This window comes from Chionomys nivalis, chromosome 10, assembly GCF_950005125.1.
Source record: "Chionomys nivalis chromosome 10, mChiNiv1.1, whole genome shotgun sequence".
In the NCBI taxonomy this organism is placed as follows: domain Eukaryota; kingdom Metazoa; phylum Chordata; class Mammalia; order Rodentia; family Cricetidae; genus Chionomys; species Chionomys nivalis.
The window spans coordinates 19,469,254-19,496,182 of NC_080095.1; the positions used below are offsets into that span (position 1 = coordinate 19,469,254).

Sequence of the window (26,929 nt, forward strand, 5' to 3'; positions counted from 1 at the left end):
CGCACAATGGACAAACAGTAGTTTCAGAACTGGTTTTATTTGTGTAACCGACTCTCATTTGTAACCAAGATGGAATTCACAGTATGTTGTTACATTCACACTTAAAAAATATATCTCTATGTACAAGACTTTGCAAAGAGATGTAAACATACATTATTTTCCAAGTACACACCTCCTTTCCCCCTGGAGGAAAGGAGACAGCCATCCAGCAAGGCAGCCCCCTCCAGACAATAAGTGGGGCCCACCTCATCTACTAGGGCCACAGAGAGAAGCACTGAATGGAAGGGTAACAGTAGACAGGAGGGCACAGCTACAAAAAGTTGAGTTTCCAGGAAAAATAGGCACTGATTGCTAGAGGGAAAGTCACTCCTTACTGAAGCCATGTACTGAGCCAATGTGGCTACTTACTGTCTTCACTAGTGTAAGTAACTCCGTGCAGGACAGATGGCAGCTGAGACCGGATGTGGTCACACCACATCAGGTACTACCCAGGGTGCACTGTTCTCATTCCAGGCCTGGCCCTCCCATACTGTTACTGTCATATACAAGGTACCCTGCTGCTACCCACCCAATCTACTCTTCAAGCTGGTTGGAAAACTCTTGTTTTAAAACAAACAAACAAAAAAAACCAACAAAAAAGCCCAAGGGAAAAAGGCGTCGCGTTATCTCATCCAGGCTGCCCGCCCTAGCCCCCCAACAGGCGGCATGCCAGGTGGGGGAATGGGTGGGGGGACAGGCGGCTGCCCACCAGGGGGAACAGCTGGAGGTGGGTAGCTGGCTGGTGGCAAACCCAAACCTGGAGGAGGGTGAGGAGGGACTGCATGAGCCGGAGGCAGGCGTGGAGGTGGGGGTGGGAAATTGGGGTTATAGGCTGGGGGAGGTGGAGGGTAGCCTGGGGTAGGGGGAGGAATAGTGGGTGGGGGAAAGGAAGCTGGGGGTGGAGGAACAGGAGGTGGAGGTGGATTGGGGGGGTAGACATGGGGGTGGTAGGGAAGGTGAGCAGGTGGGCCATAGGCTGGGGGGAGTGCACCATAAGAGGGCCCCTCGGTCTTCATCATGGACTGCAGGCTCTGGTAGCCTTCTCCTGACATGTAGGAGCTGGTGGTGGACATCCCAGTCATGTAGCTGGAGGGCGGCGGGGGTGGAGGGCGATGCGGCAATGGTGGGGGCTGGTGCACAGGGGCCGGGTGGGATGGAGGAGGGATCTGGACTTTGGGGAGGTCACTTGTTTCCACTGGACCAGCTGCTTCAGCCTCACCTAAGGCAGGAGCGAGAGGAGGCTTCCGATCTGTACAAGAGAGACATGTCAGTAGGAAGGCCCTGGGGACAAGAGGGTCAAGCAGATTTTAGGGACCTCTGGCAGCCTAACTATTCATGGGCATAGGTAAGGTGGTGCTGCCATCCCCCAGGACTATGTCACAGAAGAGCGAGGGGTGGTAACACCTCTGTGGCTCAACTAGTCTAGAGGTCCTGCATCTGACCCTTCCCACAGGCCTTCTGCAATATCCCCAATGATGCTGGGTCCCCTCCCTGCTCATGTACACAAGGCATAAGCAGGCTCAGCCCAGTTCACCTCTCCTAGCACAGACAGGTGGGGGCTTTCTGCCTGTCTCTGTTCCCAAAGCCTGAGCTCTGTACATAAAAGTCAAACAAGAAGTGGCATTTCTGTCTCTATTTTACTGAAAGAACAACCAGTCTCATTGACGTTTCAGATCCAAAGGATGGGTGTGTGGACAAGTGTGCCCAGAACAGACCACACACCTGTCCACAGCTGACAGCTATAGGTTCTAGTCCCCCAAAGCCTCCCAGGACGCTCTGGCTTGGCCTGTAGTCCTGAGTCATGGCTGAACCTCTGGAAAATGATACCAGAAATCCCCCTCACCCCCATCACCACGGCACTCAAAAACTGTGTTCTGGGGAAGCAGAAATATGGTTCAGGGGTTAAATGCACTTGCTGCTCTTGCAGAGGATCGAGGTTCAGTTCCCAGTACCTACACAGCAGCTCACAACTGTCAGTAACTCCAGTTCTAGTGGATCCAATGCCCTCTTCTAACCCCAATGGGGACTAGGCATGAACATGCTGCACAGACATACATGCACGCAAAACACCACACACACAAAATCAAGTGTCCCTTTACAAGGCCTTTCAGAAGGACAATCACAGCAGCAAACCTACTGGCTACGGAGACCACTAAAGGAAAATGAGGGGAAGAACATTTCCAGCTCCGCGTGAAAGACGCTGGGCCCTAACTGGGCAGGCAGGCGGACATGGGATAGTGAAGGTGCCTGCCCCAAGCACCAGGGCACAGCCACACCACTGCTTTTCCCACGGCCCAGAACTGGTACCTGTTTTACCCTGTTCCCATCAAGGTGAAGGCAAATAGAAGTTTGGCTTGGCAACAGGTATGTCAGAGGGCCTCAGCTGGGATGATCAGCAGTCACCCTCTCCCCCCAACAAATGCCCCTTGGTTCCAGAAGCTAAGTGATTGTATGCATTCAAACTATACCCTCTTAAAAAAAAAAGGCCAGGTGGTGGTAGCACTTGCTTTTATTCCCAGCAAACTCGGGAGACAGAGACAGGCAGATCTCTGTGAGTTCAAGGCCAGCCTGGTCTACAGAGTGAGTTCTAGGACAGCCAGAGGTATTATACAGAGAAACCCTATCTCAAAAAAACAAACCCAAACCAAACCCCCAAAATGAAAGAAGAAACTGACTACTGCAATCCTTAGCTCTGGCTTGTCCAGTTCGTGAGTCTCTGCCCCTGTGCTCTTCTGAGGTAGAGGTCTCCCCTGTGTCACAAGCTGCTTCCACATAAGGCCCCCAAATGTCCTCTACGCCTGGCAATTGGCTTTAGTGTTTCTGCAGTTCCTAGAGCTCTGCCTTTCTCTAGCACTGATTCCTCCTCCGATCCTTCTTCATAGACAGCTACCACAGGATCCCAGGGACCTTCTATGAGGGAGTGACAGTAGCCTAGCTCACACACCCATCTTTGCTGCCACATCTCCCAGCAGAAGAGCAAGGGTTGCCAGGTAACACTTTCTCCAACCAGCGCCTTCTGAAGATGACCTGGCTCTGAGGTACTATCCCAGGCTGGTCTGCAGCCAACTGAGTGGGAATTCCTGTGCTCTGAAGGGAAGGGGTAGGATCTGAGGCATCTATAGTAGCTGCTTTCTTTGCCTTGAGTGCAGGCAGTAACAATCTGCTGACTACCCCGGGCCCTATCTATGTGTGCCACATCCCACCCCAGCTAAGCACAGCGCTGCAGACCACTCATTGAGATGCTATGGCTTTTAAGATGGGGACTTGGGATTGTGCTCCACACAGAACACATCACCTCCATTCTCATAGCACGTGGACAACAGAGAAAGCTACTTGGCAGCTATTTGCTGCAGGCACGAGCTCCACAGCTGGGCTAGTCATGCACACCGCTGCCTCTCAGTACAGCTAATTGTCAGAAGTGCAGGGCCCCTGGAATACAGCAGCTCTCCTGCGCCCATTTCTGAAAAGGAGTACAAGTAAAGAAAGCTGTCTGGGATCAGGGAACTCTATATCCTTTACATTACACTGCAGTGACTCTCAACAATTGCTCATTCTTCACAACCACCAGGAATATATCCTGCCAACAGGAAGCAGGTGAGAAGACTGCAGCCTCAGAACAACTCTGTTCAGATGGGGATGTTTCTCACATGGTAGGGTTTTCTCGAGAATTCATTTACTCATGTAGTTCAATACTTCTGGGTGTGGCTGGTTAGTGACACGCCAAGCTTACACCATCTACAAATACCTATTGTGACTCTAGCAGTTTTGAAGGCTCCTAGTGCACAGCTATCTTTGCAGGACCCTCCAGGTCATCCCTCCAGTAGGTGGTCCCAGAGATGCTGGGCAAGCGGTCACCAAGCACATACCTGGAGGCGGGTGTGCTGGAGGCAATGGTGGGTGGGTGGTCTCAAGTTTGGGAATTTTAGGTGGTGGTGGTGGTTCTACAAAGAAAAAAGTGGATTAAAAAAGCCGCTTACACCCTCTCAGGTAACCGAACCACACAAGCAGAGAGCAAGGCATCCTAGGAGCAGGAAAAACAGCAGAGCCACAATGATCCCATCAACCCTGTTCAGAGGTACAGCACAGCTCAGCCACCTCTTCAACATCAGGACCGGCTGACTGCTCCCTGTCAGCACACTGCCCTCTCTGTCACAAGTCCTTCAACAACTCAAAGGGGCAGTGAGCACTCAGAATGCAGTATCATGTCACCAAACCCCCTGGGTGCCTACAAGAGAATCCTTCAAGTCTACTTTCTCACTCTCAAATATTGATTTCCAGCTGGCAATCTGTCAGCTGTGCATTAATAGTGGACAGTGGAGATCTGGAAGCAGACGAGTAGATAGAACAGCACCAATCCAGGTGGATGGAGGCAGCTGCAGAGCCTTAGGGCAGGTGCCTCACCACCAGTTCCCAAAGTATATGCTAGGTCACTAGAACATGCTACAGAAGCCTAACCCTTAAGCAGGCAGGAAGCTCAAGGCTGACCTTGAGCTCTATCCTGCTTGTTTCTGGGGAGGCGTCTGTCCTGGAACTCAAGAGCAGCTTAGTTCTAGCCTCTCTACTGGTTTCTTTCCCACACGGCTGATCACTTTCTCATGGTTTCTGGTCACTGTCACTGGCTGGATTTAGGCCCAGATACCCTTCTGCCCCATCCTCTCTTTGGTAAAGGTGCATTCCCTCCCTTTCCTTGGCTTTAGATGTGGTAATCACCAAGTAGTCCCAAGGTGGCCTTGAGCTCAGAGTCCTCAGCCTCCACCTCCAGAGGGCTGGGATAACAGGCTCAGCACACACAAATAACTGAACTTCTAGGTCCCGCCTCTCCTCTAGAATCACAGCCCTGACTCCCAGTAAATGCCTGTCCTGACCTCCTCTCCCACTCTGGCATCACTCTCATCGTCCTCTCCCCACAGCTGTCTCCATGATAGTTGCCGCACAGCTGTGTGAAAGCCTCACACCTTTCTAACAGCCAAGTGAAAAAGTACAGGCTGTTTTACTTCACTTACCCTAACACATCAACTCTTTATTTCAACATGTACTCAATATAAAATCCTAGTCATAACTTTTACATTCTCTTTTTAAAAACACTTTGAAATAGTGCACTCAGGAGGCAGAGGCAAGTGGATTTCTGTGAGATCTAGGCTAGCCTGGTCTACATAATGAGTTCCAGGACAGTCAGAGCTACCTAGTGAGACCCTGTCTCAAAACAACAACAAACAAAACTAGAAGTAACAGACAAAAGCCTTGGAAGTTTGATTTTGTGCTGATAGTCTCCAGGATGTGGCCACGTGGCTGATGTGACATGCTGTACAGAATGGGCACTCCCGTGTCAACAGTGCATCTCAGATCTCCCCTTCCTGGCCTCATGGCCAGTGCCAAGGTGTCTCCATTATCTTTCCACACCTATATATCCCATTCATTGCCCTACTAATACCGTCAGGAACCTGACCTCAAATGAGCTGCATAAAAAACCTCAACAGCTCCCAACAACTCTAGACAGTCTGGTTCTCCATGTGGTCTCTGACGCAACCTGGGAATGAAAACCCATGCTTTCCATCCTATAAAAGGGTTCTTCACACACTAAGAGACTCCTTGTGTCTAGCCCTACTCTCTCAATTCTTTGCTTCCTGCATCCTTTCATCTCAGTGCTCTGGCTGCTCAGAGACAAGTCTTTCCTGCAGGGTCATGGTGGGCCAGCTTCCCTGTCTAGCAGAGCCACATCTGCTTATCTTGACCACACACCTCATGAGTCACAGATCACAGCCCACGCTGTTTTTACCTCAATGCCTATCATTAGAGCTAAAATCCATTCACCTATACTGAACTCATCCTTCTCCCAGAGAGGAGAGAAAATACAGCTTTAACTTGAAGACCTCACAACACTTATTTTCTGGAACACAATGACACTGACACAAGCAAATGACTCTAATTTCCTGTTATTCAATCCTTCAGATTCTGTTTATTCTCATATTATAGCATATTAAACAACTTGTGAAAAAGAAAACAAAACAGTGTTACAAAGGGCTTTGGCTTTCTTAGGCAGCTAGATATGTCCAGGGAGCACCTATGTCCTCGGGCTGCCCACAGGCTCTCTGGCCCTCACCGTCTAGGATGGCTCCACTCATCTCACAACAGACCCCACTGCAGAAGCCACTCACTCAGGATTACACCTTTATATGCATTTCTAAGCACATTTTTTTTACTGCCAGTAATGTCTCCACTTTAATCAAAGTACAATCTAAAAATAGACAGTCTGGTGATGAGCACTCCTGCTGGCAGATGGCAGACAAAGGTAGCCATGGGCGCTAAGGTTAAAGCTGCTCTACACCTGCAGACAAAGGTGAAACTGGAAGTCTGCTTACCTGCGGCTTTGTTCTCTTCCTTGGGAGAAACCACCTGTTATGAAAGGAAGCACAACTGTGATTTGAGCCTAGTTTGGGTGATGAAGACAACACTAACAGTGGCAAAACATGGCCTCTGGCAAGAAATTATTTGTGACCCGAAGTTGCAGGGTACACTATTGGCACCTAGGAGGTCACCTCTACTTCTTCCCTTTCCCACAGAGTCTTCAGGCCCTTGGTGCATGCGAAGCCTAGGGGCTTCTGGTGGAAGCTCTGGAACAAATGGCTTCCTCCCCTGATAGACTGCTGACATGGGGAAGACAGTGCTCCACCACCAGTAAACTTTTATAAACACTGCATGCCACACCACAACCAGGTTCCAACAGGTTTCAGAGCCTACTGGGGTGAGAGAAGCAATGTGGCTGCAGCAGGACAATGTCTCCTAGCTCTTTAAGGTCATTCATTAACTTCTGGATGCACAATCTGACTAAATTTTGGTGGGTTCACATCTTGCCTTGGGTGTTGATGGGAGCCCTTAAAGAACTAGCGCTGGGCTGTGGTGGCGCACACCTTTAATTCCAGCACTTGGGAGGCAGAGGCAGGCAGATCTCTGTGAGTTTGAGGTCAGCCTGATCTACAGAGTGAGATTCAGGACAACCAGAGCTGTTACACAGAGAAACCCTGTCTCAAAAAACCAACCAACCAAACTAAACCAAACCAAAACAAATAGGACAAGCATCAAAGTGTGATGCTGCCGGCCCACTCACCACGGCCCGCTTCGCCTGTCGGGGAGGACTAGGCTGTGGGGACGGCTTCTTGGGCTGCTGTGCTTGCTGCTGCGGCTGCTGCTGCTGCTGGGCCGACTGCTGGGAGTCCTTCTGCTGTGGTTGAGCTGCTTCAGAGCCTTGAGATGGCTGCGACTGTGGTACTTGTGGCACTTGTGGTGTAGGCTGAAGAGATGGGGGCTGCTGCAGCTGATGAGGGGTGTGGTGAGGCATCTGTTGTTTCCCTTGTGAGTAAAGATCCAGGATTTGGTGGCAGATGTCTAAATGACAGCAACAATTACATTTACCACAAACCAACATTTTAAACCAAATTTTACCTAGAAAAAAAATCACCTCTGATTCTTACAAGAACTAATAAGCAGCAATCACATTTCGGACTGTCTTTGTTGTGCACAAAACTGGATTTTATTTTTAGTTCATTAAGCTCTGTGCACCGACAAAGGAATATCATATTAGACAACCTACCTAAAGATGCTACTGAAAAACCAGGATAGTTACTGATCTGGGAAAGTCCATTCTTAGGACTTGGGGCCCATAGGAAAAGGAAGCTAGGCATGCCCGGTACCTTCCAGAACATCAACAGGGACATCTTGAACAAACTGTTCCCACCATCTTCTGTACATGGGCTTGGAAGTCCACTCTTGTATTTCAAATTTGCACAAACGTCCCGCAAGATACATTACTGCTACAGCTATGATCTCTGGCTCCCACTGCAGTGACAGGGTGGTGCAAAGACTGGATCAACAGGGAAAGAAAGCCATGGTTTGCATTGTGATATCTAACATTCATGACCAAATCAACACACAGAAATTAGACGACATGTTTAGCAACTAGACAGTTTGCTTCATTATCTACAAGAGCCAAATGTATTATATATTTAAGTCCCAAAACAAGCTGCTGTAAACCATGGTGACTGACTTGCTTTTTAAAGGCATGAACTGCAGAATATTTCAGAGACTGCTGAGCAATGTGACAGATGAGATCGGGCTGTGTCTTCTTTCTAGCTGTTGAGAACCCAGACAGTGTACTGTCTGCAAATGAAGTCTCAAGGTTGCTCAAGCAGCCTGTAAGACAGTCTCCAGATGCTTCTCTGCAGGCCAGAAGTGCTCTTGCCAGCAACTATAGCCACTGGCTCATTAGGGACATTTAAAGTTCAGAAATCATCACAAGAAACCAAACAGGCCCTAAGTAGTCCAGCATTCCCTGTCATAACATATTCTCCATTTCCCCCTCCTGTCACACTAATGCAACAGGGTCAAAGAAAGCCGAGTGGAGAAGCAGATGACTTGGAGTCAGCTCTGGGCAAGTCAACTTTCTTCTACTTGGAGATGAGGGGTTTGCTCATACACCTCTGCATCCTTTAAAACAAGAATTCAACCAGCATCTGAACATGCATACCTGTCATTTACAAATGTCCATGCCATTTGAACCAACTTTTGAATTTTGTTTTTATCACCTAGAAATAGAAAAAAAAGGTAAATTAATAGGAATAGTAGAAAAGATAATTCACAGGAAGTAAAAAGTATTCACTTAAAATCTACTGTGTGTCAGCAGAGCAAAGAGCTGTTGTTAGAAAATGATGACAAATGACATGGCTCACGTCCTACCTCTTGATATTCTCTCCATGACCTACGCTGAACCACCATTTATGGGAAATGTGGCTCCAAGGCTAATTTTATTAGTCTATTTAAAATCCTGACTCATTTCCCTGTCTCCTATCGCTTGGCAACAGGATGACAGAACCTGTTTCTGCATAAAGGAAAAGCATTAACAGCTCCATTATTGCACTAAGTGAGCCATGGTCTGGTACATTATACAGGAACTTTCTGTTTTCTTTCCTCTTTTGAGAAACATAATCTGAGTACTGTCAAATTAAAAAGATTTGATTTCAGAATGAAAAGTTTTCAAAAAAAAAATTGGGGATGTGGTTTCAAGTTAGAGCACTTGTCTAACATGCAAAAGTCTTGGGTTCTATCTGCAGCACTAGAAAAACCCAACAACATTCCAACAGAAACCCCCTCTGTCTCCTTACCTTTGAGCTGCTTTGCGTATTTGAGTAGGAACTGGTATGGATGTTCCACTTGTAAATCAAACTTTATGGTCTGCAGTAAGATCCTCTCCAGCACCATGACTTCTTCCTACACGGAGCAAATGTTGAAAGGGTTGATAACTACCACAGGTCTCTGCCTGTGCTCTCTTAGTTCTACCTTAGTACATGTTCTTTGCTCCTTCCTACCTCCACTCAGCCTTTTAACACGGTGCACAGTGAAAAATCTAAAAACTGAGAAACAGGTGGACAAACTAGTCAAAAAAAAAAAAAAAAAAAAAGCCAGAAGCTTTTAGAAGCATTATTATGACAAATACACAAGGCACCTTTGAAAAGCAGGTCTTTAAAACCTGATTTTTAAAATTTATTGAGTAAATGTATGTGCATAGAAGGTGTGAGTGTGTGTGCTCATGAGTGTGTGCATGCCACAGTGTATGCCTGGGTCAGAAAACAACTATGTAGCTCTGGTTTTCTCTACCCATCTTTATGTAGGTTTTGGGGTTGAATTTAGGTCCCTAGGGTTGCACAGTTCTAACTGAGCCATCTCAGTGGTTCCACTTTTGTTAGGGATTTGAGGCAGGGTCTCACTCCAGCTCAGGTTGTCCTGGAACGCACTCTGTAGCCCAGGTTGGGCTCAAACTCACAGTGATCTCCTCTGTCAGTTTCTCACGTGCACGAATTACAGGTGTGATCCATCCCCTCTGTCAGTTTGACCTTTTCTTCATAGATCACTAAAAAAATGTATCCCCTCAGGATCTTCCACTGGATACCAACACGAGAGAGGACACTAGTGGCTTCACAATTCAGAAGCTATATGCACAGGGAGATCCTGTGTGCACAGGGAGATCCTGTGTGCACAGGCTTAATCATCTGCAAGCTTCACTCAGTTATAAAATACGCGGAATCGGGATCATCCTGTCTGAAATGTCGCCTCAAGTCTTAGCCACATGAAGCTCATTCTTTGTTCAGCACTCTCTCTCTCCTGGTGTCATGATCTGAGGAGGAGGTCCAGGACTCACAGCTGCTCTTTACAAACCAGGACTCTTGGCATGCACACCTCTGCTCCTGTAACTGGGAACTTACTGAGTTTATAGAGTGACTTGGGAAATGGAGACGTTCCCAGCTGTGAACAGTTCCAGTGTTCTGTTTTCTACAAGGCTTATTCTTTAGAGTTTTATCGCTATACATTGACCCTCTGTTCTTCATACTCTACTCAGCTACTTGCCCACCACACAGCCTGAAGACACCTAGCACTTACAGATCCTGTGGTATTAGAGAGGAAGCTTGTTTGGCAAAAGAAAGGGCTTTGCGGAGGGTAGAAAATCTCTCATCACTAACTTCCACAAATGCATGAGTTCTGGGAAGAGGAGATGGGTAAGTGGTTCTCACCTGCAGCATTTACGTCATGGAATGCAGAAGATTCTTTAACATTTAATATTCCCCATCACATAGCAAGTCTGAAGTTTTCTTTTTTTAAAAAAATATTTACTTATTATGTATACAATATTCTGTCTGTGTGTATTCCTGCAGGCCAGAAGAGGGCACCAGACCCCATTACAGATGGTTGTGAGCCACCCTGTGGTTGCTGGGAATTGAACTCAGGACCTTTGGAAGAACAGGCAATGCTCTTAACCTCTGAGCCATCTCTCCAGCCTCAAGTCTGAAGTTTTCTACCCTAGCTCCCAATGATCTCTCATGAAAGCTTTCTAAAATTTTAGCAACTTGCACACTGCAGTAAAACCTCCTTTTCTTGCCTATTATTATCATCAGTGCTGGCTTCCCAGAGGCACCAGCATTTCCTCTAAATGTAGAAATCATCTTTACTGAGTATGTCAATGACTTCCAGACAGTGACCCTTTAGTCTAAAAAAGATAGCCCCAGGTCTACTCTTCCTGTGTCTCTCAGATATTCAGTTAATGGGGTAATTACAGGTCTCCATGCAAACACCATTCTGCAGGGAAGCTTTATTCAGCCTCTGCTTGTCTGTGCCTCTGGGCAGATTACTCTCACAGCATCTTCAAATGATCTTTTATAGCATGTACATAGCTAACAATCAGGTAAATGATTATGGAATTAAGATCTATCCTGCCAGTCCATTGTAAAAGCTACTATAGCAAAGACAACACCCTGTTTTGCAAAATGTTTTATGTCTAGTCTTAAGATAGAGGATGAAAAAAAGTATCCTTCTAAATATGTAAAAAATTAGTATTGCTGGGAAAAACCAGTTAAAGCAAAGCTAGTACAGAAAGCCCCCCAGCTAACCACTTTACCTTTCTTGAATACTTACACTGCCAAAACAATTCTTTCATCTCTGCCTAAGGAAAATGTCTTCCCTGATTTTTTTGTCCTCTGATCTGGGTGTTTCCCTATGCCTTTTAGTTCCCATACCATGTCTGGGAGACTGTGCTTGACAGATAGGAAGGGGCAGCACTGATTACTTGGTCCTTCTTTTGATATTTATGTTGTTGAAGGTTGGGGGGCTCCTCAAAAGCACCACACAATAGTGCACAGTTGCTACTTTCAGGTGCCTTTGCCCCACAGTTGGCCCCAGATCTGTGACATCTTACCCTAACCCATCTTAGCCACAAAGATCACTTGTCCTGCAGCCAAGGCTTGCCTGAAGCACATGATTAACAGGACTAGTCAAATCAAGGATGTAAGATCTCACTGCTCTGCATAAATCAGATGTCCATGGACATAGAACGCATTTTTCACAGACACATTTTTAAAAAAATAAAATTGCATTGCTGGTTATTGTTAATGTAGGTCTTGAGTAGGTTCAAATATTTATAAACAGGGTAACACATATAATTAAATTTGGGTCAGAATGATCCACAGTGACAACCCTTACAAAGCGTTAGTCATAACCACAATATGTAATCTGACTCTTGTTAGTTCTGCAAAGCTATACGGAAAATAGCTACATGTTTTATATACACATATAAATGTTGCTTTGATAAAAGAGAAGACAGTTGTTATGAGATACTACAAGGTAGTTAAGAAAGACAAGACCTGGCAGATTTGATAGCTCGTTAGGTAAAGGGGCTTGCCATCAAGCTAACAATCCGAGTTCAACTGACCTCCAAACATGCACCATGGCACATGCACACCCCTTGCCTCCACCCCAATAAATAAATATAACTTTGGGGGAAAAAGACCATTAATGATGTCAAGCATCAACACTCTAGCCTCATTTGAACTAGGATTTTGAGTTTCTTCTAAAAGATTAATTTGTCCTTCAGTCAACAAGTATCTTGAATGTCTTTGATCAGACAGACACAGTCAGTCTTTGCTTGCATAGTCTTATAGTTGAGACAGGAAAACGAGTTATCTGCATGGTTATTGGGTGAAAATCTATATAATGGACAAAAAATTAAACTCAAGGTGGTAAGTGAAAGAAAACAATCTAAAATGGCTCCTTGTATGATTCCTACTGTCATTACAGAAGATGGGGAAAACAGTAAAGTCTGTAGCTGTTAGGGGCGGCAGGCCAAAGGGCAGAGCACAGAGGATTTGCAGGACCCAGCAAGTATACAGTACAATACTGGCAGTAGATACCTACCCCATTTATCCAAATTCACAGAATGCATAAAACCAATGCCTGAACCTTGAATACGAACTAGAGTTGGGTGGTAAGGATGTGTCACCTCTAACAGACGTTCCATACTGCTGACAAGAGGAGAGGCTGTGTGTTGTGACGAAGGAGTACATGATAACTCTTGGTATGGCTCTGAGGCTAAAACTGACCTAAAATCAGGTAGGCGGAAGCAGGAGGATGAAGGGTTTAATATCCATGGCTAGACCCTGGCTCTAATTTAAGGGAAAAAAAAAGCAACAGAACAAAACAACTTTGGAAAAAACTCCAAGTTATGGCAATATTATAAAGGTGATTAGCAAGTGCTGTGAGGGTCAGATGGGGCACTAGGTGGGAGGAGAGGTAGAGGGAAACTGCTACTGGTCCCCAAAGTACCACTGCTATATAATAAAAATGTGTACATTTATTTTAACACCATTTACTAATACCAGCAGGGGCTGGGAGAGAACAAGACAGAGAGTTTGAGCAGTATCAGACTCTGGAGATCTAAAAGTGCTACAAATATGGCACCTTCCACATTCTTAAGAAGCAAAGACATAGGGCAGTCAGAACACTTAGCAGGTAAAGGTGCCTGCTTCCAAGCCTGACCACCTGGGTCTGATGCCCAGTACTCCAGTGTGGACGGAGAGAAACAACTCCCTCAAGTTGTCTTCTGACTTTGAGAGGCGTGTGCACATACCATGTATGTGCCAGATATTTGATTACTGTCACTAAAAGTTAAATGGTCAATAGCTAGGCAGGAGGTATAGGTGTGTCTTCAGGACAGAGAGCTCTGAGAATAAGAAAGGGAGAGCCACCAGCCAGAGAGAGGAAGCAGGGCATGTAGGAAGAGAGGTAAAAGCCATAAGCCATGTGGCAACACAAAGATGAATAAAAATGCGCTAATTTAAGTTATAAGAGCTAGTCAGAAACAAGCCTAAGCTAAGGCTGAGCTTTCATAATTAAATCTCTGTGTTGTTATTTGGGAGCTGGCTGGTGGAACAGAGAAAGACTCATTACATACATACACAGGCATTCACACAAAACAAATATAATAAAGAAGCAAACACAACAGTGCCTATCTTCCTGAGTCAGAATCAAGTCAGCTGGGAATGGGAGTCTGCTGAATCCACTAGACATGCTGCCATTTTCAGAGCTCTCAAGTGCTGTCCTCTTGCATATCAAGAGTACTTGGGCAAGCCTAGGACATAGGACCTCCCTTTACAAAGCCAGGCAGGCTTTTCCATAAGGTCTTCTTAGGAACCCATGAACTGGCAGGCACAGTAGCTAGAGCCCTTGCCAACATTCCAGGTGGTAAGATCTGAAGGCAGGAAGTTCGAATTCTTACCTTTGGGTCATCTCCAAACTGGCCGAACTGGACATCATTTAATAAACTACGAGCTGTTTTGATGATATCTTTACATTTTTTTGGTGTTTCCTCTACTTTCCCAGCCAGAAAGAGACAACAAGCTCCTGTTACCTAAAAAAAAAAAAAAAAGAAAGAAAGAAAGAAAGAATAAACATTCTTGACTGGATAGCAGAGATCCCATGGGACAACATGAGAACGTTCTGACTTTACAGTTAGCCAGTCTTCAGTCTCCTATCCATAGCTCACTGCAAAATCCCAGCACTCTGAAAGCTGGGAGGACATGCTACAATCCTAAAAACAAGTGGCCTGTAAACCAATTAAGATTTACCATCTTCAGACTGTGGTGTGTGTGTGTGTGTTTGCCTAGGATGCATGACACCTTGGGTATGAGCCCCTAGCCTGCAACAAAAAGAAGAAACACGATTTTTCGAAGATAACTGTCATGATACAAAGAAAATAACTGGAGGAACAAACTTCTGGGTCATTCCTTTCCCACTTCTAGATGGAAGGCCAACAGCTCAGTGAGCAGAGCCTGCTCTGGAAACAAGTTCAGTCTGTCAAGGCACACTTGGTTTCCTCCCTGCTGTGATCTAACGTGTGTACCTGTTCTGCTCCCCAACTTACATGGTGAAACTAATCCCCAGAGTGCAGCTCTTAGGGCTACTGCCCCCTGAAAGAGGCCTGAAGCAGTCTGCTTCTCTCCACCACTATCCGAGGACACAACAAGAAGGCAGACTTTCTGTGAAGAATGGCCTCTCAGCAAACACTCCATCTGTCAGCATCTTGGTCTTGAACTCCCAACTTCATGACTGAGAGGAATTATATGTTTGCTATCAGTCACTTAGTCTAAAGTTTTCTGTTACATCAACCAAGAGGACCAAGCCAGAGACCCTCCAGTTGCTTCTGGGCCTCTTCAATTTCACACAACATGCAATTCTGATTGCACTAAATGTTAGATACTCTGTCAGTGGATAAAGCTGACAATGACACGACCTCCTTCAAGAACCATACAAGCCAACAAGAAAAACAGGTACTAAAGGCTTATTATGGTCTGACTCAGCGACTTTCCCATCTAGGGTCCCTTTTTTTAAATTTTTAAATGTTTTTTATTTCATGTATACCAGTATTTTGCCTGCATGTCTATATGTGTTAACAGATGCATGTTGGTGCCCTTGAAGGTCAGAAGAGGGAGTCATATCCCCTGAAGCTGGAATTACAGGTGCATGGGATTGAAATGGGGTCTTCTCTAAGAGCAGCATGTACTCCTAGCCAGCCAAATGAAGTTCTTGACTGATGACTGGTCATCAGACTGTGTGCTTCCTTCTGCACCTTCTCAAGCTGTTTCTTTTAGACTGCTGTCCTAGCCTATACCAGACCTTGTACATTTAAAACTTAGCTTTCTCCTGGCACTCTCTCGCTTGCACAGTTCACTTCTTAGGTATAATTAATATTCCCCTTGAATAATACTGTCGTTTATACACCTAAGCTATGGTTTTACTTAAACCCAAGTTTATCTCATAAAGGACAAATAAGTAAACTGTTATATAAACTGTAATTAAGACTGTAGTCCAGACTGACCAAAAGAAAAAAGATTTCAAGAAGGTTAATTGAAAAAAAAAAAACCAAAATTAAAAATGGAATTTGTTTATGTTTATCATGTACCACATAAAAATAAACACTTTTCTGAAAATAAGCTGGAAAGACCATTAGCCAGTAAGCAGAGATAGTAGCACGTGAGAGTTACACTTACATATCGTGGGAATTGCTTGAAGGAATGAAACATATAGAATCGATGAAAATAAATGATTCCAGTTGCCAGGGTGTCATAGTGTCTGTTGTTCTGGTTAAGGATTTGTCTAGGAATGGCTACACGTTATGTTCTTAGCTAATTCAGAGATGCAATAAAGACAGACAACACCAACAAAATCAGCCATCAAATAAACGGGTGGGAATCACAGGGTATCAGAATTCTAGTGTCAGACTGAGTACCAAAAAGATTTGTAATTTAGCAAGCCATTAGAAATACTTGAGAGGCCGGGCGATGGTGGCGCTCGCCTTTAATCCCAGCACTCGGGAGGCAGAGGCAGGCAGATCTCTGTGAGTTCGAGGCCAGCCTGGTCTACAAGAGCTAGTTCCAGGACAGGCACCAAAGCTACAGAGAAACCCTGTCTCGAAAAAAAAAAAAGAAATACTTGAGATGTGATTTTACTGGGGCTGCTTTTCTTCCTCAGCAACACATTTAAATGATAAGACAGAGACAGAATCCCTAATAGCCAATCAGACAACTTTGACGTCAAAGGTACTGAAGACCCATGCTAGTCTCCGACAAATGACGGCACTGTCTACAGCAGCTAATCTAATTGAGAGCTTATTCACAACAAATCCTACAGAGACTCAGGATACAACCCCAAACGCGTGCCCACATCAAAGATGAAGCGAGCCCCCTCTCGGCGGTACCGGGCCTCAGTGGCTGGATCAAGTCCTTCAAGTTGTGAGGGTGTATGTGCCAAGTCCTTCTTATCCCAGTACCAACATGGTTTTGTGTGGTCCAGGTTTGCTGATGTAACTGAAGGGCTTGAATTTTCTTTGTTCTCCTTCATTTATTGAAGTAGTTTTGTTCTTCCCAAAAGGGCCTCTGGAATGTTACAATCCTAAGAGAAAGAAGAAAAGATGCAAAAAGGATGCCACACTATTAATAATTCCAATCATAAATAATCCATAACCATACAACATGGCTGATGCAGGACTCCTCACCCCCCAACATGCTACTGATTACTAATTACAGTTCAGGGTATCTATTCTTTCCAAGGGCAATTTGAAACATAACCTAATCAACTCCAGTACTGATAAATCTGACTTAATAGTGGTTTAGGACAGCATTCCATACCCTGAATTCTAAAGGGTTAAAGTTAAACACAATTTTAGAGGAACTAAGTACACCCTGCTTCCTTCCTGTCTTGCTTTTTTTTTTTTTTTTTTGACACATGGCCTCTGCTGCTGGTTTAGATTCCATTCTTCAGTACAACCTGGGTCTGTCTGACATGCTATGCTCACGTTCCCATATTACCCATCTCCACAATTAGCACCTACTGGTCAGATTCCGCAGTTTTTCTTGGCTTCACTTATAAATGTCATAGGATGGTTTAACTCACACCTACACACCTCTCAAGCATGCAGCTGTACAGTACTGTGGGGAATGGACAGAAGGCTCTATGAGAAAGCATTTCCTTTAGATCCTTCTAGGAGCTTACCCAAGGCTACCACAAGTCAATGCCTTGTAAAGTGGCTCGAAAGCAACGTTTTAACTCTGGCAGCAGAAGAACTCCAAGCGAGGCGGTGGAGTCAGGCAGTCAAGTGAGCAAAAGCCCAGTTTCTGGCTCAGACCAGAGGCCCACCACTGCATCTAGAGGCCGACCTCCAGGGCTGGTATCATCTCTGGTGGGAAAGCTGACAATGGTAGGGCAGAGCATTCTGCTTTTGGTGCCTGGACTGTTCTAAAGGGAATCTAACCTTTTCTCCAGCTGAAAGAATTAAGCAGATAGATGGAGAATGCATCTGTTTGAGCTTGTAATTCATATGCTTGTGTGGGGACTGACTGGTGACTCAGTGACACAGCTAAGAAAGCCCAGAAACCATTATACTGAGACACCCTTCTTACTTTCCAACTGGCAAAAACCTGAAAGTTTAGCAATTTACTGCTGGCAAGGCAGGGAGAAGCTGGTGGTCTCCTAAGTTGCTGATGTGAGAGTAAAATGGTACAACTATCGCAGAGAGAAAACCAGCAATATCCAACAAAGACACACGTATTTGCTCTTTGACCTAGTAATCCCACTGCTAGGAATCTTCCTGGAGACATCACCCCACACCACCCCAAACATGCAAACATACACACAAAAGGACAACTCAAACAGTCAAAATAAAAACAGGGCCCAAAGAGATGGTTAATGCTGGCTGCTCTTCCAGAATACTGGGATTCAAGCCGTCCCAGCCCTCACATGGTGGCTCACAACTGTCTATAATTCCAGTTTCAGGGGATCCAAAACCCTCTTCTGCCCTCTTTGGGCACTGCATGCATGTGCCACACAGACACACATTCAGGCAAACACTCATATACATAAAATCTATAAATAAAATAAACCATCTTCTAGCACTGGTAATAGCTACCATTAAAAAAGTAACTGCATCGTAACATGTTCAAACTTAGAATTGCTAAGAACTTTGCCACTGTGCACTCTGTGATGGGATGCAAGATTGAATAACCACACCAGTCTACCTACCCAGTATCCTTTCTTCCACAGGTATCACCTATACCTGACCATGCCTTTAGACCCAATTTCCAGCTCAAAATAAGTGGTGCTGGTGGTGGTGGGAGCAAGTTAAGTCGCACAAGGGAGTTATTAGTCACATCCCAAGGTGGGGTGTGAAGAAACACAATTTGGAGGCTGGGCATGCTGGTGCACACCTTTAATCCCAGCAGTCAGGAGGGATGATCTGGCCTGGTCTACACAATGAGTTCCAGGACTACATAGAGAGACACTGTCTTAAAAAATAAGTAAATAAAAAAATAAACATGATTTGGGCTCTTTAAATATGTTAATATTATGAGAAAGCAAAGCGGCAGGAGGGAGGTATAGTAAACAAATGCAATGTGTAAGCCTTGATTAAATGCTGTTTTTATTAAGCTATAAAAAATTGAGAAATTTAAAATATGAACCATGTATAGAGAATAATAATTACTGTTATTTCTTTTTTTTTTCTTTTGATTTTCGAGACAGGGTTTCTCCGTAGCTTTTGGTTCCTGTCCTGGAACTAGCTCTTGTAGACCAGGCTGACCTCAAACTCACAGAGATCCGCCTGCCTCTGCCTCCCGAGTGCTGGGATTAAAGGCGTGCGCCACCACCGCCCGGCCTTACTGTTATTTCTTAGGGACAAGAAATGTTTACTAGATTGTAATCACAGGGACAAAAAGCTAAAGCACTTCAGGGGAAGTGCCAATGCAAGGTACTTTAAGTACAAACACACAACAAACATGGCAAAACACCCACGTGGTCATAGATAATCAAGCAGTCACACGCTAGTCTCTGACACGACAGTGAGAGGCTTAGGAGGGCAGGGGGAGTCCTTATAGTAGCCTGGAATCCTTCAGTAGCCAGGAAACACCTGCACATGTGTGCAGTGGTTTAAAAACCAAACCACTTAAACAGAATTACAGCATACAAAGGACAAGTGCAGTTCTGGTGACTGCCAGTCAGAAACTGCCTAGTTCCAGAAGCTCTTCACATTCCCCTCCTAGTCATCACCCACGGGCCTGCCCGCCACCCTCTAGTTTTTGCCCTCAGGACTGTACAGATGTCCAGCAACATGGTTATACTTGCTTTCTTTCGCACAACAGGACTTGTGGGCTCATCCCTATCATATGATGCAACTATAATTACTGTATTGCAGTGGTTCAGAGAGTTGTGGGGGGCACTACTGCAGCTAAGAATGCTGCTCAATGACCTACAGTGCAGAGAACGACCACCAATGAGGAAGCAGGTTTTTTTATTTATTTTTTTATTTTTTAAATTCATTCTCTCTCCCGAGATGGGGTTCCTCTGTGTAGGAAATTATTCTGTGTTCTGGAACTTGCTCTGTAGTCCAGATCTACCTGCCTCTGCCTACAAAATGCTAGGATTAAAGGTGTGGGCTACCACACCAACTTTCTTTTCTTTTTTTAAAGATTTATTAGATATACAGTGTTCTGTACTGCCTGTATGCTTGCAAGCCAGAAGGGGGCACTAGATTTCATTATAGATGATTGTGAGCTACCAAGTGGTTACTGGGAATTGAACTCAGGACTTCTGGAAGAGCAACCAGTACTTCTAACCTCTGAGCCATCTCTTCAGGAAGTGTTTGACATGCCAGTGCTGACACTGAGGAAGTGTTGCATGGTATTTTTTGAAAAGACTTTTATTATTTTAAATTATTATTTTTGTCGTTGTTGTGTATATTCATGAATAAAATACGTGTAAAGACTAGAGGTGTCGAATTTCCTGGAACTGGAGTTATGAGCCACTACATAGGTGTTAGGAACTGAATTAATGTACTCTGTAAGAGCATAATGCTCTTAACCAGTCCCAATGTGCAACAAATTCCTCTATAGCTTTAACACACTTGCCTTCTGCTGTAGATGAACACTAGAATGTTTCTAGGTCCTGATATTGATCAATTTTCACAGCGCCTGGCCAGCTGACCGAGGGAATCAATGTCTTAGTGCTCTTTCATTTACTCAGGTGCACTTCTTTACCTGACAGGTCTATATGCCCACACCCATTTACACATTTGCTGAGCATTTCCTATGAGCCAACCTCAACAACACAGCAGGAACACAGACAAGTTTTATTCTTCTTACATGTTTACATTATAGGAGAGACAGAAACAAAACACGGAGGGCAAGAGAGAAAGTTGGTTTTGCTGGGAGGCAAGAGAAATTTGGCTTTAATCCCAGCACTCAGGAGGCAGAGGAGGCAGATCTCTGTGAGTTCGAATCTAGCCTGGTCTACAAGAGCTAGTTCCAGGAAAGGTTCCAAAGCTACAGAGAAACCCTGTCTCAAAAAACAAAACAAAAGAAACAAAAAAGATCTGAGGAAAGACTGAGCCTGGACTTTAGGGTATCCTTCATGGGGACCTTTGCTCTCTGAGCATGTCTCGGGTTTCTCACATATGAATTAGCTGTGAAGCTCTGCTGACAGAGGAGTGGAGAGCAAAACAGGCCTGGGGAGAACTCTGATGAGCTTTAGGAAGAGTCGCCAAAAGCAAGAAAGCAAAGGGATTGTGCAGAATTAAAAGAGTTTTCATCTTTAACCCCACAAGAAATGAAGGGGAAACAGACTGAAAACAGAAGTAGCAATCAAGAGTCGCATACACTGAATGAAAATTAAAGGATAAGAGTCAAGGTATTCAAGGGGCTAAAGAGATATCTCAGCAGTTAAGAGCACTGGTTGTTCTTCCAGAGGTCCTGAGTTCAATTCCCAGCAAATACATGGTGGGTCACAACCATCTATAACGGGATCTGGTGCCCTCTTTTCTCTCTCTGCAGGCGTCTATGCAGACAGAGCACTCATATACATTAAAAAAATAAAAGTCAAGGGATTCAAATTGGCAGTGAGTTAAGAACACTAAAAACGGACTCTGTGGCGATGGTCACACATCTTTGAATACAGTAAGAACTACTGATTTGTATACTTTAAATATGTAATTGTTTGACATGAATTAGACCTCAATAAGGTAGATTCAAACACACAAAAGAACATTCTTAGAAATGGAAAGATGGAGAAAGAAACCTAAAGAGGGCACTACAGAATGAACAAACTATGAAATAGCTAGAAATTTTTGTTGTTGCTGTTTTCTCTTCCAGCATAGAGAAGAATATTTGCAGTCTGAAGAAAACCCCTACATGATGATGAAAAAGCCTTAAGAGAGCAAACTGGTCAAGGAATAAAAAAGAAAGGAAGGAAGGAAGGAAAGAAGGAAGGAAGGAAAAGAGAAAAATCAACACAGAAAGAAAGTCCTTTCCCGGAGGAGGGAAGAAAAGTTAGAAGTTAAAGGAAGGTAGTGACAGGTGATACATTAGGGGAAGGAAGTAGCTCCCCAAAAGACGACCCCAGGGCAGCAGCACAACTATGAGAAGCAGCACAGAGTTGGGTGGGGGAATAACCCCGTGGGGAGATGAGGCTGGAAAGATCTCACAATACATGTACAAAAACCATACTTGTTCAGGTTTATAGTATCTTGATGTAGTTGGTCACACTTCATACCAACAGTGTACCTAACAGCACTGAGTATTCACTACCCTTCATTCATTAATTAGACTTTAGTTTAGAAAGCAGCTTATACACCACCGAACATCAGAAACTGGTGTTCATATAATTCTTACAGTCTTCTGACTTGAAGTTAGCTATGTAGCCCAGGCTAACCCAGAACTCACAATCTGGGGTTACGCCATACCTTGTACACCCCTCCTTTTCTTTCTCTTCTTTGAAACAGGGTCTCTGTCTACAAACCCCTGGTTGTCCTGGAACTCACTATGTTGACTAACTAGGCTGACCTCCAACTCACAGAGAGCTACTTGCCTCTGCCTCCTAAGAGCTGAGATTAAAGGGGTGTGCCTCCACTCCACTTTTGTTGTTTTTAATCTCTTATGTTACTTTACTGTACATTTAACTTCAAAATTTACGTGTGTGTGTGAGAGAGAATTTGAGAGAGAGAGAGAGAGAGAGAGAGAGAGAGAGAGAGAGAGAGAGAGAGAGAATGAATGAATTTGAGTTGGTTGGTTATGAAGCTATGATCCAGAAACTTTGTAGGTCACAGCTCAAAGTTTTCAGTAACCAGGGCTGGAGAAATGGCTCAGAGGTTAAGAGCACTGACTGCTCTTCCAAAGGTCCTGAGTTCAATTTCCAGCAACCACATGGTGGCTCACAACCATCTGTAAAGAGGTCTGGTGCCCTCTTCTGGCCTGCAGGCATACACACAGACAGAATATTGTATACATAATAAATATTTAAAAAATAAGTTTTCAGTAACCACATCATACATTTTTTTTTTCCAAAAAAGATTTACTTATTTATTATGTATACAGTGTTCTGTCTGCATGTATGCCTGCAGGCCAGAAGAGGGCACCAGCTCTCATTACAGATGGTTTTGAGCCACCACGTAGTTCCTGGGAATTGAACTCAGGACCTCTGACAGAGCTCTGGTTCTTAACCTCTTAGCCATCTTTCCAGCCCCACACAATGTTTTCTTAGTCTCAGAATTTATCACTGAGAATTTGAAGTTAATGGAGCCAAAGAGATAACACAAAGCATGTAGATAGAGTTAGCAAGTAAATTAGGCAGAGGCTGATTTGCTGATCTGAGATACCACACTTAATCTGCACACTACTTTGTCTCTATAAATGCATCACTGCATCGTCATACAATAATTTTATCAAGACAGCTCTTCCTCTTACAGCAGCTGAGATTCTGTAAATTTAACCATTTTTAGTAAGTTACACTCTGTCAGTTTGGGTCTATTATCTGCTTTTACAAACTCTGTAGAGCTAAGGATTTAGCTTATTGGTGGAATGTTTTGTCTAGCATGCCAAAGACTTAGACTCAACTCTTAGCCCTGCTGCAAAGAAAAATAAACATCTCAGTGTCATCTCTCATGCTACTTATATTTACTACATTGTCTGCGTGCATTTGTTAACTTGAGAAGCACAATTATTGTAAGAAAGGTTTTAAATTATGTGTATGCACGTGTGTTTGTGTGTGATTATGTGCAGGTGCCAGCACAGGCCAGAGGCTGGAGTTAACAGGAGGTTGTGAGTCATCTAACTTGGGTGCTGGGAACCAAACTTGAAACCTCTGCAAGAGCAGCATGCATTTTTTTTTTCTTCTTTCTTTTAAAACACCTACATTCCATAGGAAAAAGTTTTGCTTTTGTAAAATTTTATGTGTATGGGTGTTTTATCTGTATGTTTGTTTGTGCACCAAGTGCATGCTTGGTACCTTTGGAGGTCAGAAGTGGGTGTCAGATCCCCTTGGCATTAAGAGTTACAGATATTTGTGAGATACCTTATGTATGCTCAAAATTTAACCTGGGTCCTCTGAAAGAGCAGCCAGTACTCTTAACCACTGAGCAATCTCCAGCTCCTGGTTGGAGTCTTCACTTCTGAGCCATTTCTCCAGAAGGGAGAACTGTGGTTCTTGGATACTTTGTTTGTGATTCAAATATTTATCTGAGTTAGAACAAGACTAGAGTCCCGTAGCTTACCTCTGAGGATCTTTCTTCAGGCCAACATCAACCTGCCAATCAACAAGTCTGGTTTAGTAATATGAACACAAATCAACCTAACTGTATCTAACGATAAGTACTTCTTGTACTTACTAGGCTATAGACTATTTTATTTTTAGATGAAACCTAAATGCACTTATGTTCAGCCACCCTCTATTTACTACAGTGGAACAAACTCCATGTATGCATGTGTGAGAGTGTGGTCTCCTGTGTGGGGGATATGTAGAGGCCAGATGATGACATAAGGATGTCTTCCTCAATCTTAATCTGAGACAGGGTTTCTCACTGAACCTGGAGAACAGTTTCTGCTAGGTGGGCTGGCCTGCCACTGATGTAGCAGGATCTACCTATCTTGTAACACTGGAGTTACAAGTGTACCATGAAGCCTAACTTTTTATATGGGTGCTAGGGGTCTGAACTCTGGTTTTAGTGCATGTATAAGAAAGTGCTTTACCAAAGAGCCTTCTCTCCAGTCCCATTTTTATATGTATTTTTAGAAAGATTTATATATTTTTTTCATTTATGTGTATATGTATGTTTGTGTATGCCATATGTGTGTAGGTTCCAGTAGAGGGTATTGGATTCCCTGTGGCTGAGATTATAGGCTGCCAGGAACTGCCTGTCATGGGTGTTTAAGAACTAAACTCAAGTGCTCTGAAAGAACAGTAAGTACTCTGAGCTGCTAAACTATCTCTTTAGTCCTAGCTCCACCCTTTAACAAAACAGAAATGTAATCTACATCACTTCCCCTTTTTCTTTCTGAAGTCCGATCATTCATCAGTTCTTATATCAAAGAGATAGCTGATCTGTATGCTAAGAAAATTTCAGAAGTGTACCAGCTTTTCTTGTAGTTCTCCATCATGAACTGTATTTGTAGATATTCTCCAAAGCTCTGAACAATGTTACAACATTGATATTATTACATAATGTAAATGCTACCTAATTCATCTAACTTAAGTACTATGAATCAGGGCCGGTGAGGATGACAGCACTTGGGAGGCAGAGGCAGGTGAATCTCACTGAGTTCAAGGCCACTCTGTCCAGAATAGGCTCCAAACCTACATAGAGAATCCAGTCTTGAAAAACACAAAAAAGCCCCAAACAAAACAAAAAAAAAACAAAGCAAAGCAAAACAAACAAACAAATAAATGAATTAGGTTTAACCCAACTGGGGTATCGTTTAAAAATTCTTCAATTTAATTCCTTATCCAAGTTTAAAGAACACAACAGAGAACTTCTTCTTTTAAATATACTTAGTGAGCTCACTGCATTCAAGCATCATTTCCTAAAACAAGCTCACTCACTTATGTCAAAATCATGATCAACTAACAATATGCCTGAATAATACATTAAAATACACAAATACCAGAAAAAAGGAAAAAACCCCTAAAACCAATTCTACTCACCACAGGTGATGATTCCTTAGTAAACAAGGATCTTGGCAACACTAACAACTTTAAGTGTCATATAATGGTCTAGGTACTGGGGCTTGAAACCTCTACATTTTCATGGAATCATTCATAGAAATGTGTTATGCATGCCCACAATAACAAGGTGCTGCCCAGTTATTCTTTAAAAAACAATATATATATCAAGATATCACCAGGATCAAGTTTGTCTTAAAAACATAAAAAGCCAGTCTTTTTAGCCCAGACTCGTGGCACCTGCCTTTTTAATCCCAGCACTCTGAAGGCAGACGCAGGAGGAGCTCATTGAGCCAAAGACCAGCCTGGTTTACAGAGAGAGCTTTACACCAGCCAGGGTTACATAGGGAGACCTTGTTTAAACAAACAAAAATAACAAAAAATCAAAGTCGGTCTGTAGCAACTGATCTTAGAATTAGTCTGTTTCTTACATCGGATGACTTATGACAAGGTCCATTTTATTGGCAGTCCAAAGTTAGGAACACTACCAAGTATACGTTATGCATGTAAACTGTTTAAAAATTTCAGATTAAAATAAAAGATGCATTTCGCAACTTACTAAAGATCAATTCCCCTATCAACAAGTCAAACCAATCAGCCAGGAGAGGATGATGCTGGATAAGAACGAGACTATCTGAGGAAGTCTCCTTTTCTTCATTCTTAGTCCTACGCTTGTCCACGCTCCAAGAGCCATGAAACAATCTCCAAAATCTCAATCCTAATTAACAGAAGAATCTTCACGCCGCGAGAAAGCAGAGATGATTGGGTCAGTCCCCGGCAGGGTCTGGGCGTGTAAGCCCCCTCCCCCATTTTTCACCTGCTAGAACCCACCCCACAAATCGCAAATACCTTCTCCTCTGGGAGGTCGGCAAGCCGCAGACCCCTTCCCGAAGCTCCCTCCCCTCCACCCAGCGTCGCACGCTAATTTCAACGTGCAGCGGGGATTAGAGGGAGGAGGGCGGCGGAATCCGGGAAGTGGGACGCTTCCACACAAACCAGGAAGTTGCACAGACCCTACTCGGACCACCAGGCGCGCGGAAGGTGAGCGGCGCTGCCCGCGGCCAGCTAGATACTCACCTTTCGCCTCGGGCAAACCCCTTAGCGACGTCTCTCCTTCCTGATAGCAGCCATATTGGATGCGGAATGTCGGCCAACTACGTCATCACCCTGCGTCTCGTGACGCTGGAAGCGGCTGGAGGGGCGGCGAAAGTCAGGTGCCCATCAACCAATTAAAAGAGAGTAAAAGAAAAAAAAAAAGAGTAACAAATCTTTCGTCACCTCTCTGCCTAGCCCGTAGCTCTGTGGACGGCCTCCAGGAGGGGGAAGGGAGCCACTCGAATCGGCCCTACCCTCTGCCCCGCCCTCATGGAGAGAGGGAATTCGGGAGCAACCGAACCTGTTAACGGAACTTGGGCCTGAAGGCGGAGCCTGGACGCCGGTCGCTCAATCACAGCGCCATCATGGCCGAAATCTAACCAATTGCGTTCTTGAATCTGGCTCCGCCCCCGTCACTGCTGCCCAATGGCTGAGCAGTACACAG

The 26,929-nt window shown here is 44.4% G+C and overlaps 1 protein-coding gene across 2 annotated transcripts; it reads right to left on the reverse strand.

The window, feature by feature from the left end:
* Positions 1–29: 29 nt before the first annotated feature.
* Ccnk (cyclin K) lies at positions 30–26,680 on the reverse strand. Of its 2 annotated transcripts, XM_057783136.1 has the most exons (12): positions 26,467–26,680; positions 23,945–23,976; positions 16,556–16,803; positions 15,903–15,984; positions 14,132–14,263; positions 9,195–9,300; positions 8,561–8,618; positions 7,728–7,897; positions 7,145–7,422; positions 6,399–6,432; positions 3,906–3,980; positions 30–1,288 (listed from the first exon to the last, which is right to left on the reverse strand). In XM_057783136.1, the coding sequence occupies exons 3-12, from the start codon at positions 16,750–16,752 to the stop codon at positions 663–665; spliced, it is 1,758 nt and encodes a 585-aa protein (XP_057639119.1). In that variant the 5' UTR covers positions 16,753–16,803; positions 23,945–23,976; positions 26,467–26,680; the 3' UTR covers positions 30–662. The 2 variants fall into 2 exon arrangements, with proteins under 2 accessions (XP_057639119.1, XP_057639120.1); XM_057783137.1 differs by lacking the exon at positions 23,945–23,976.
* Positions 26,681–26,929: the final 249 nt, after the last annotated feature.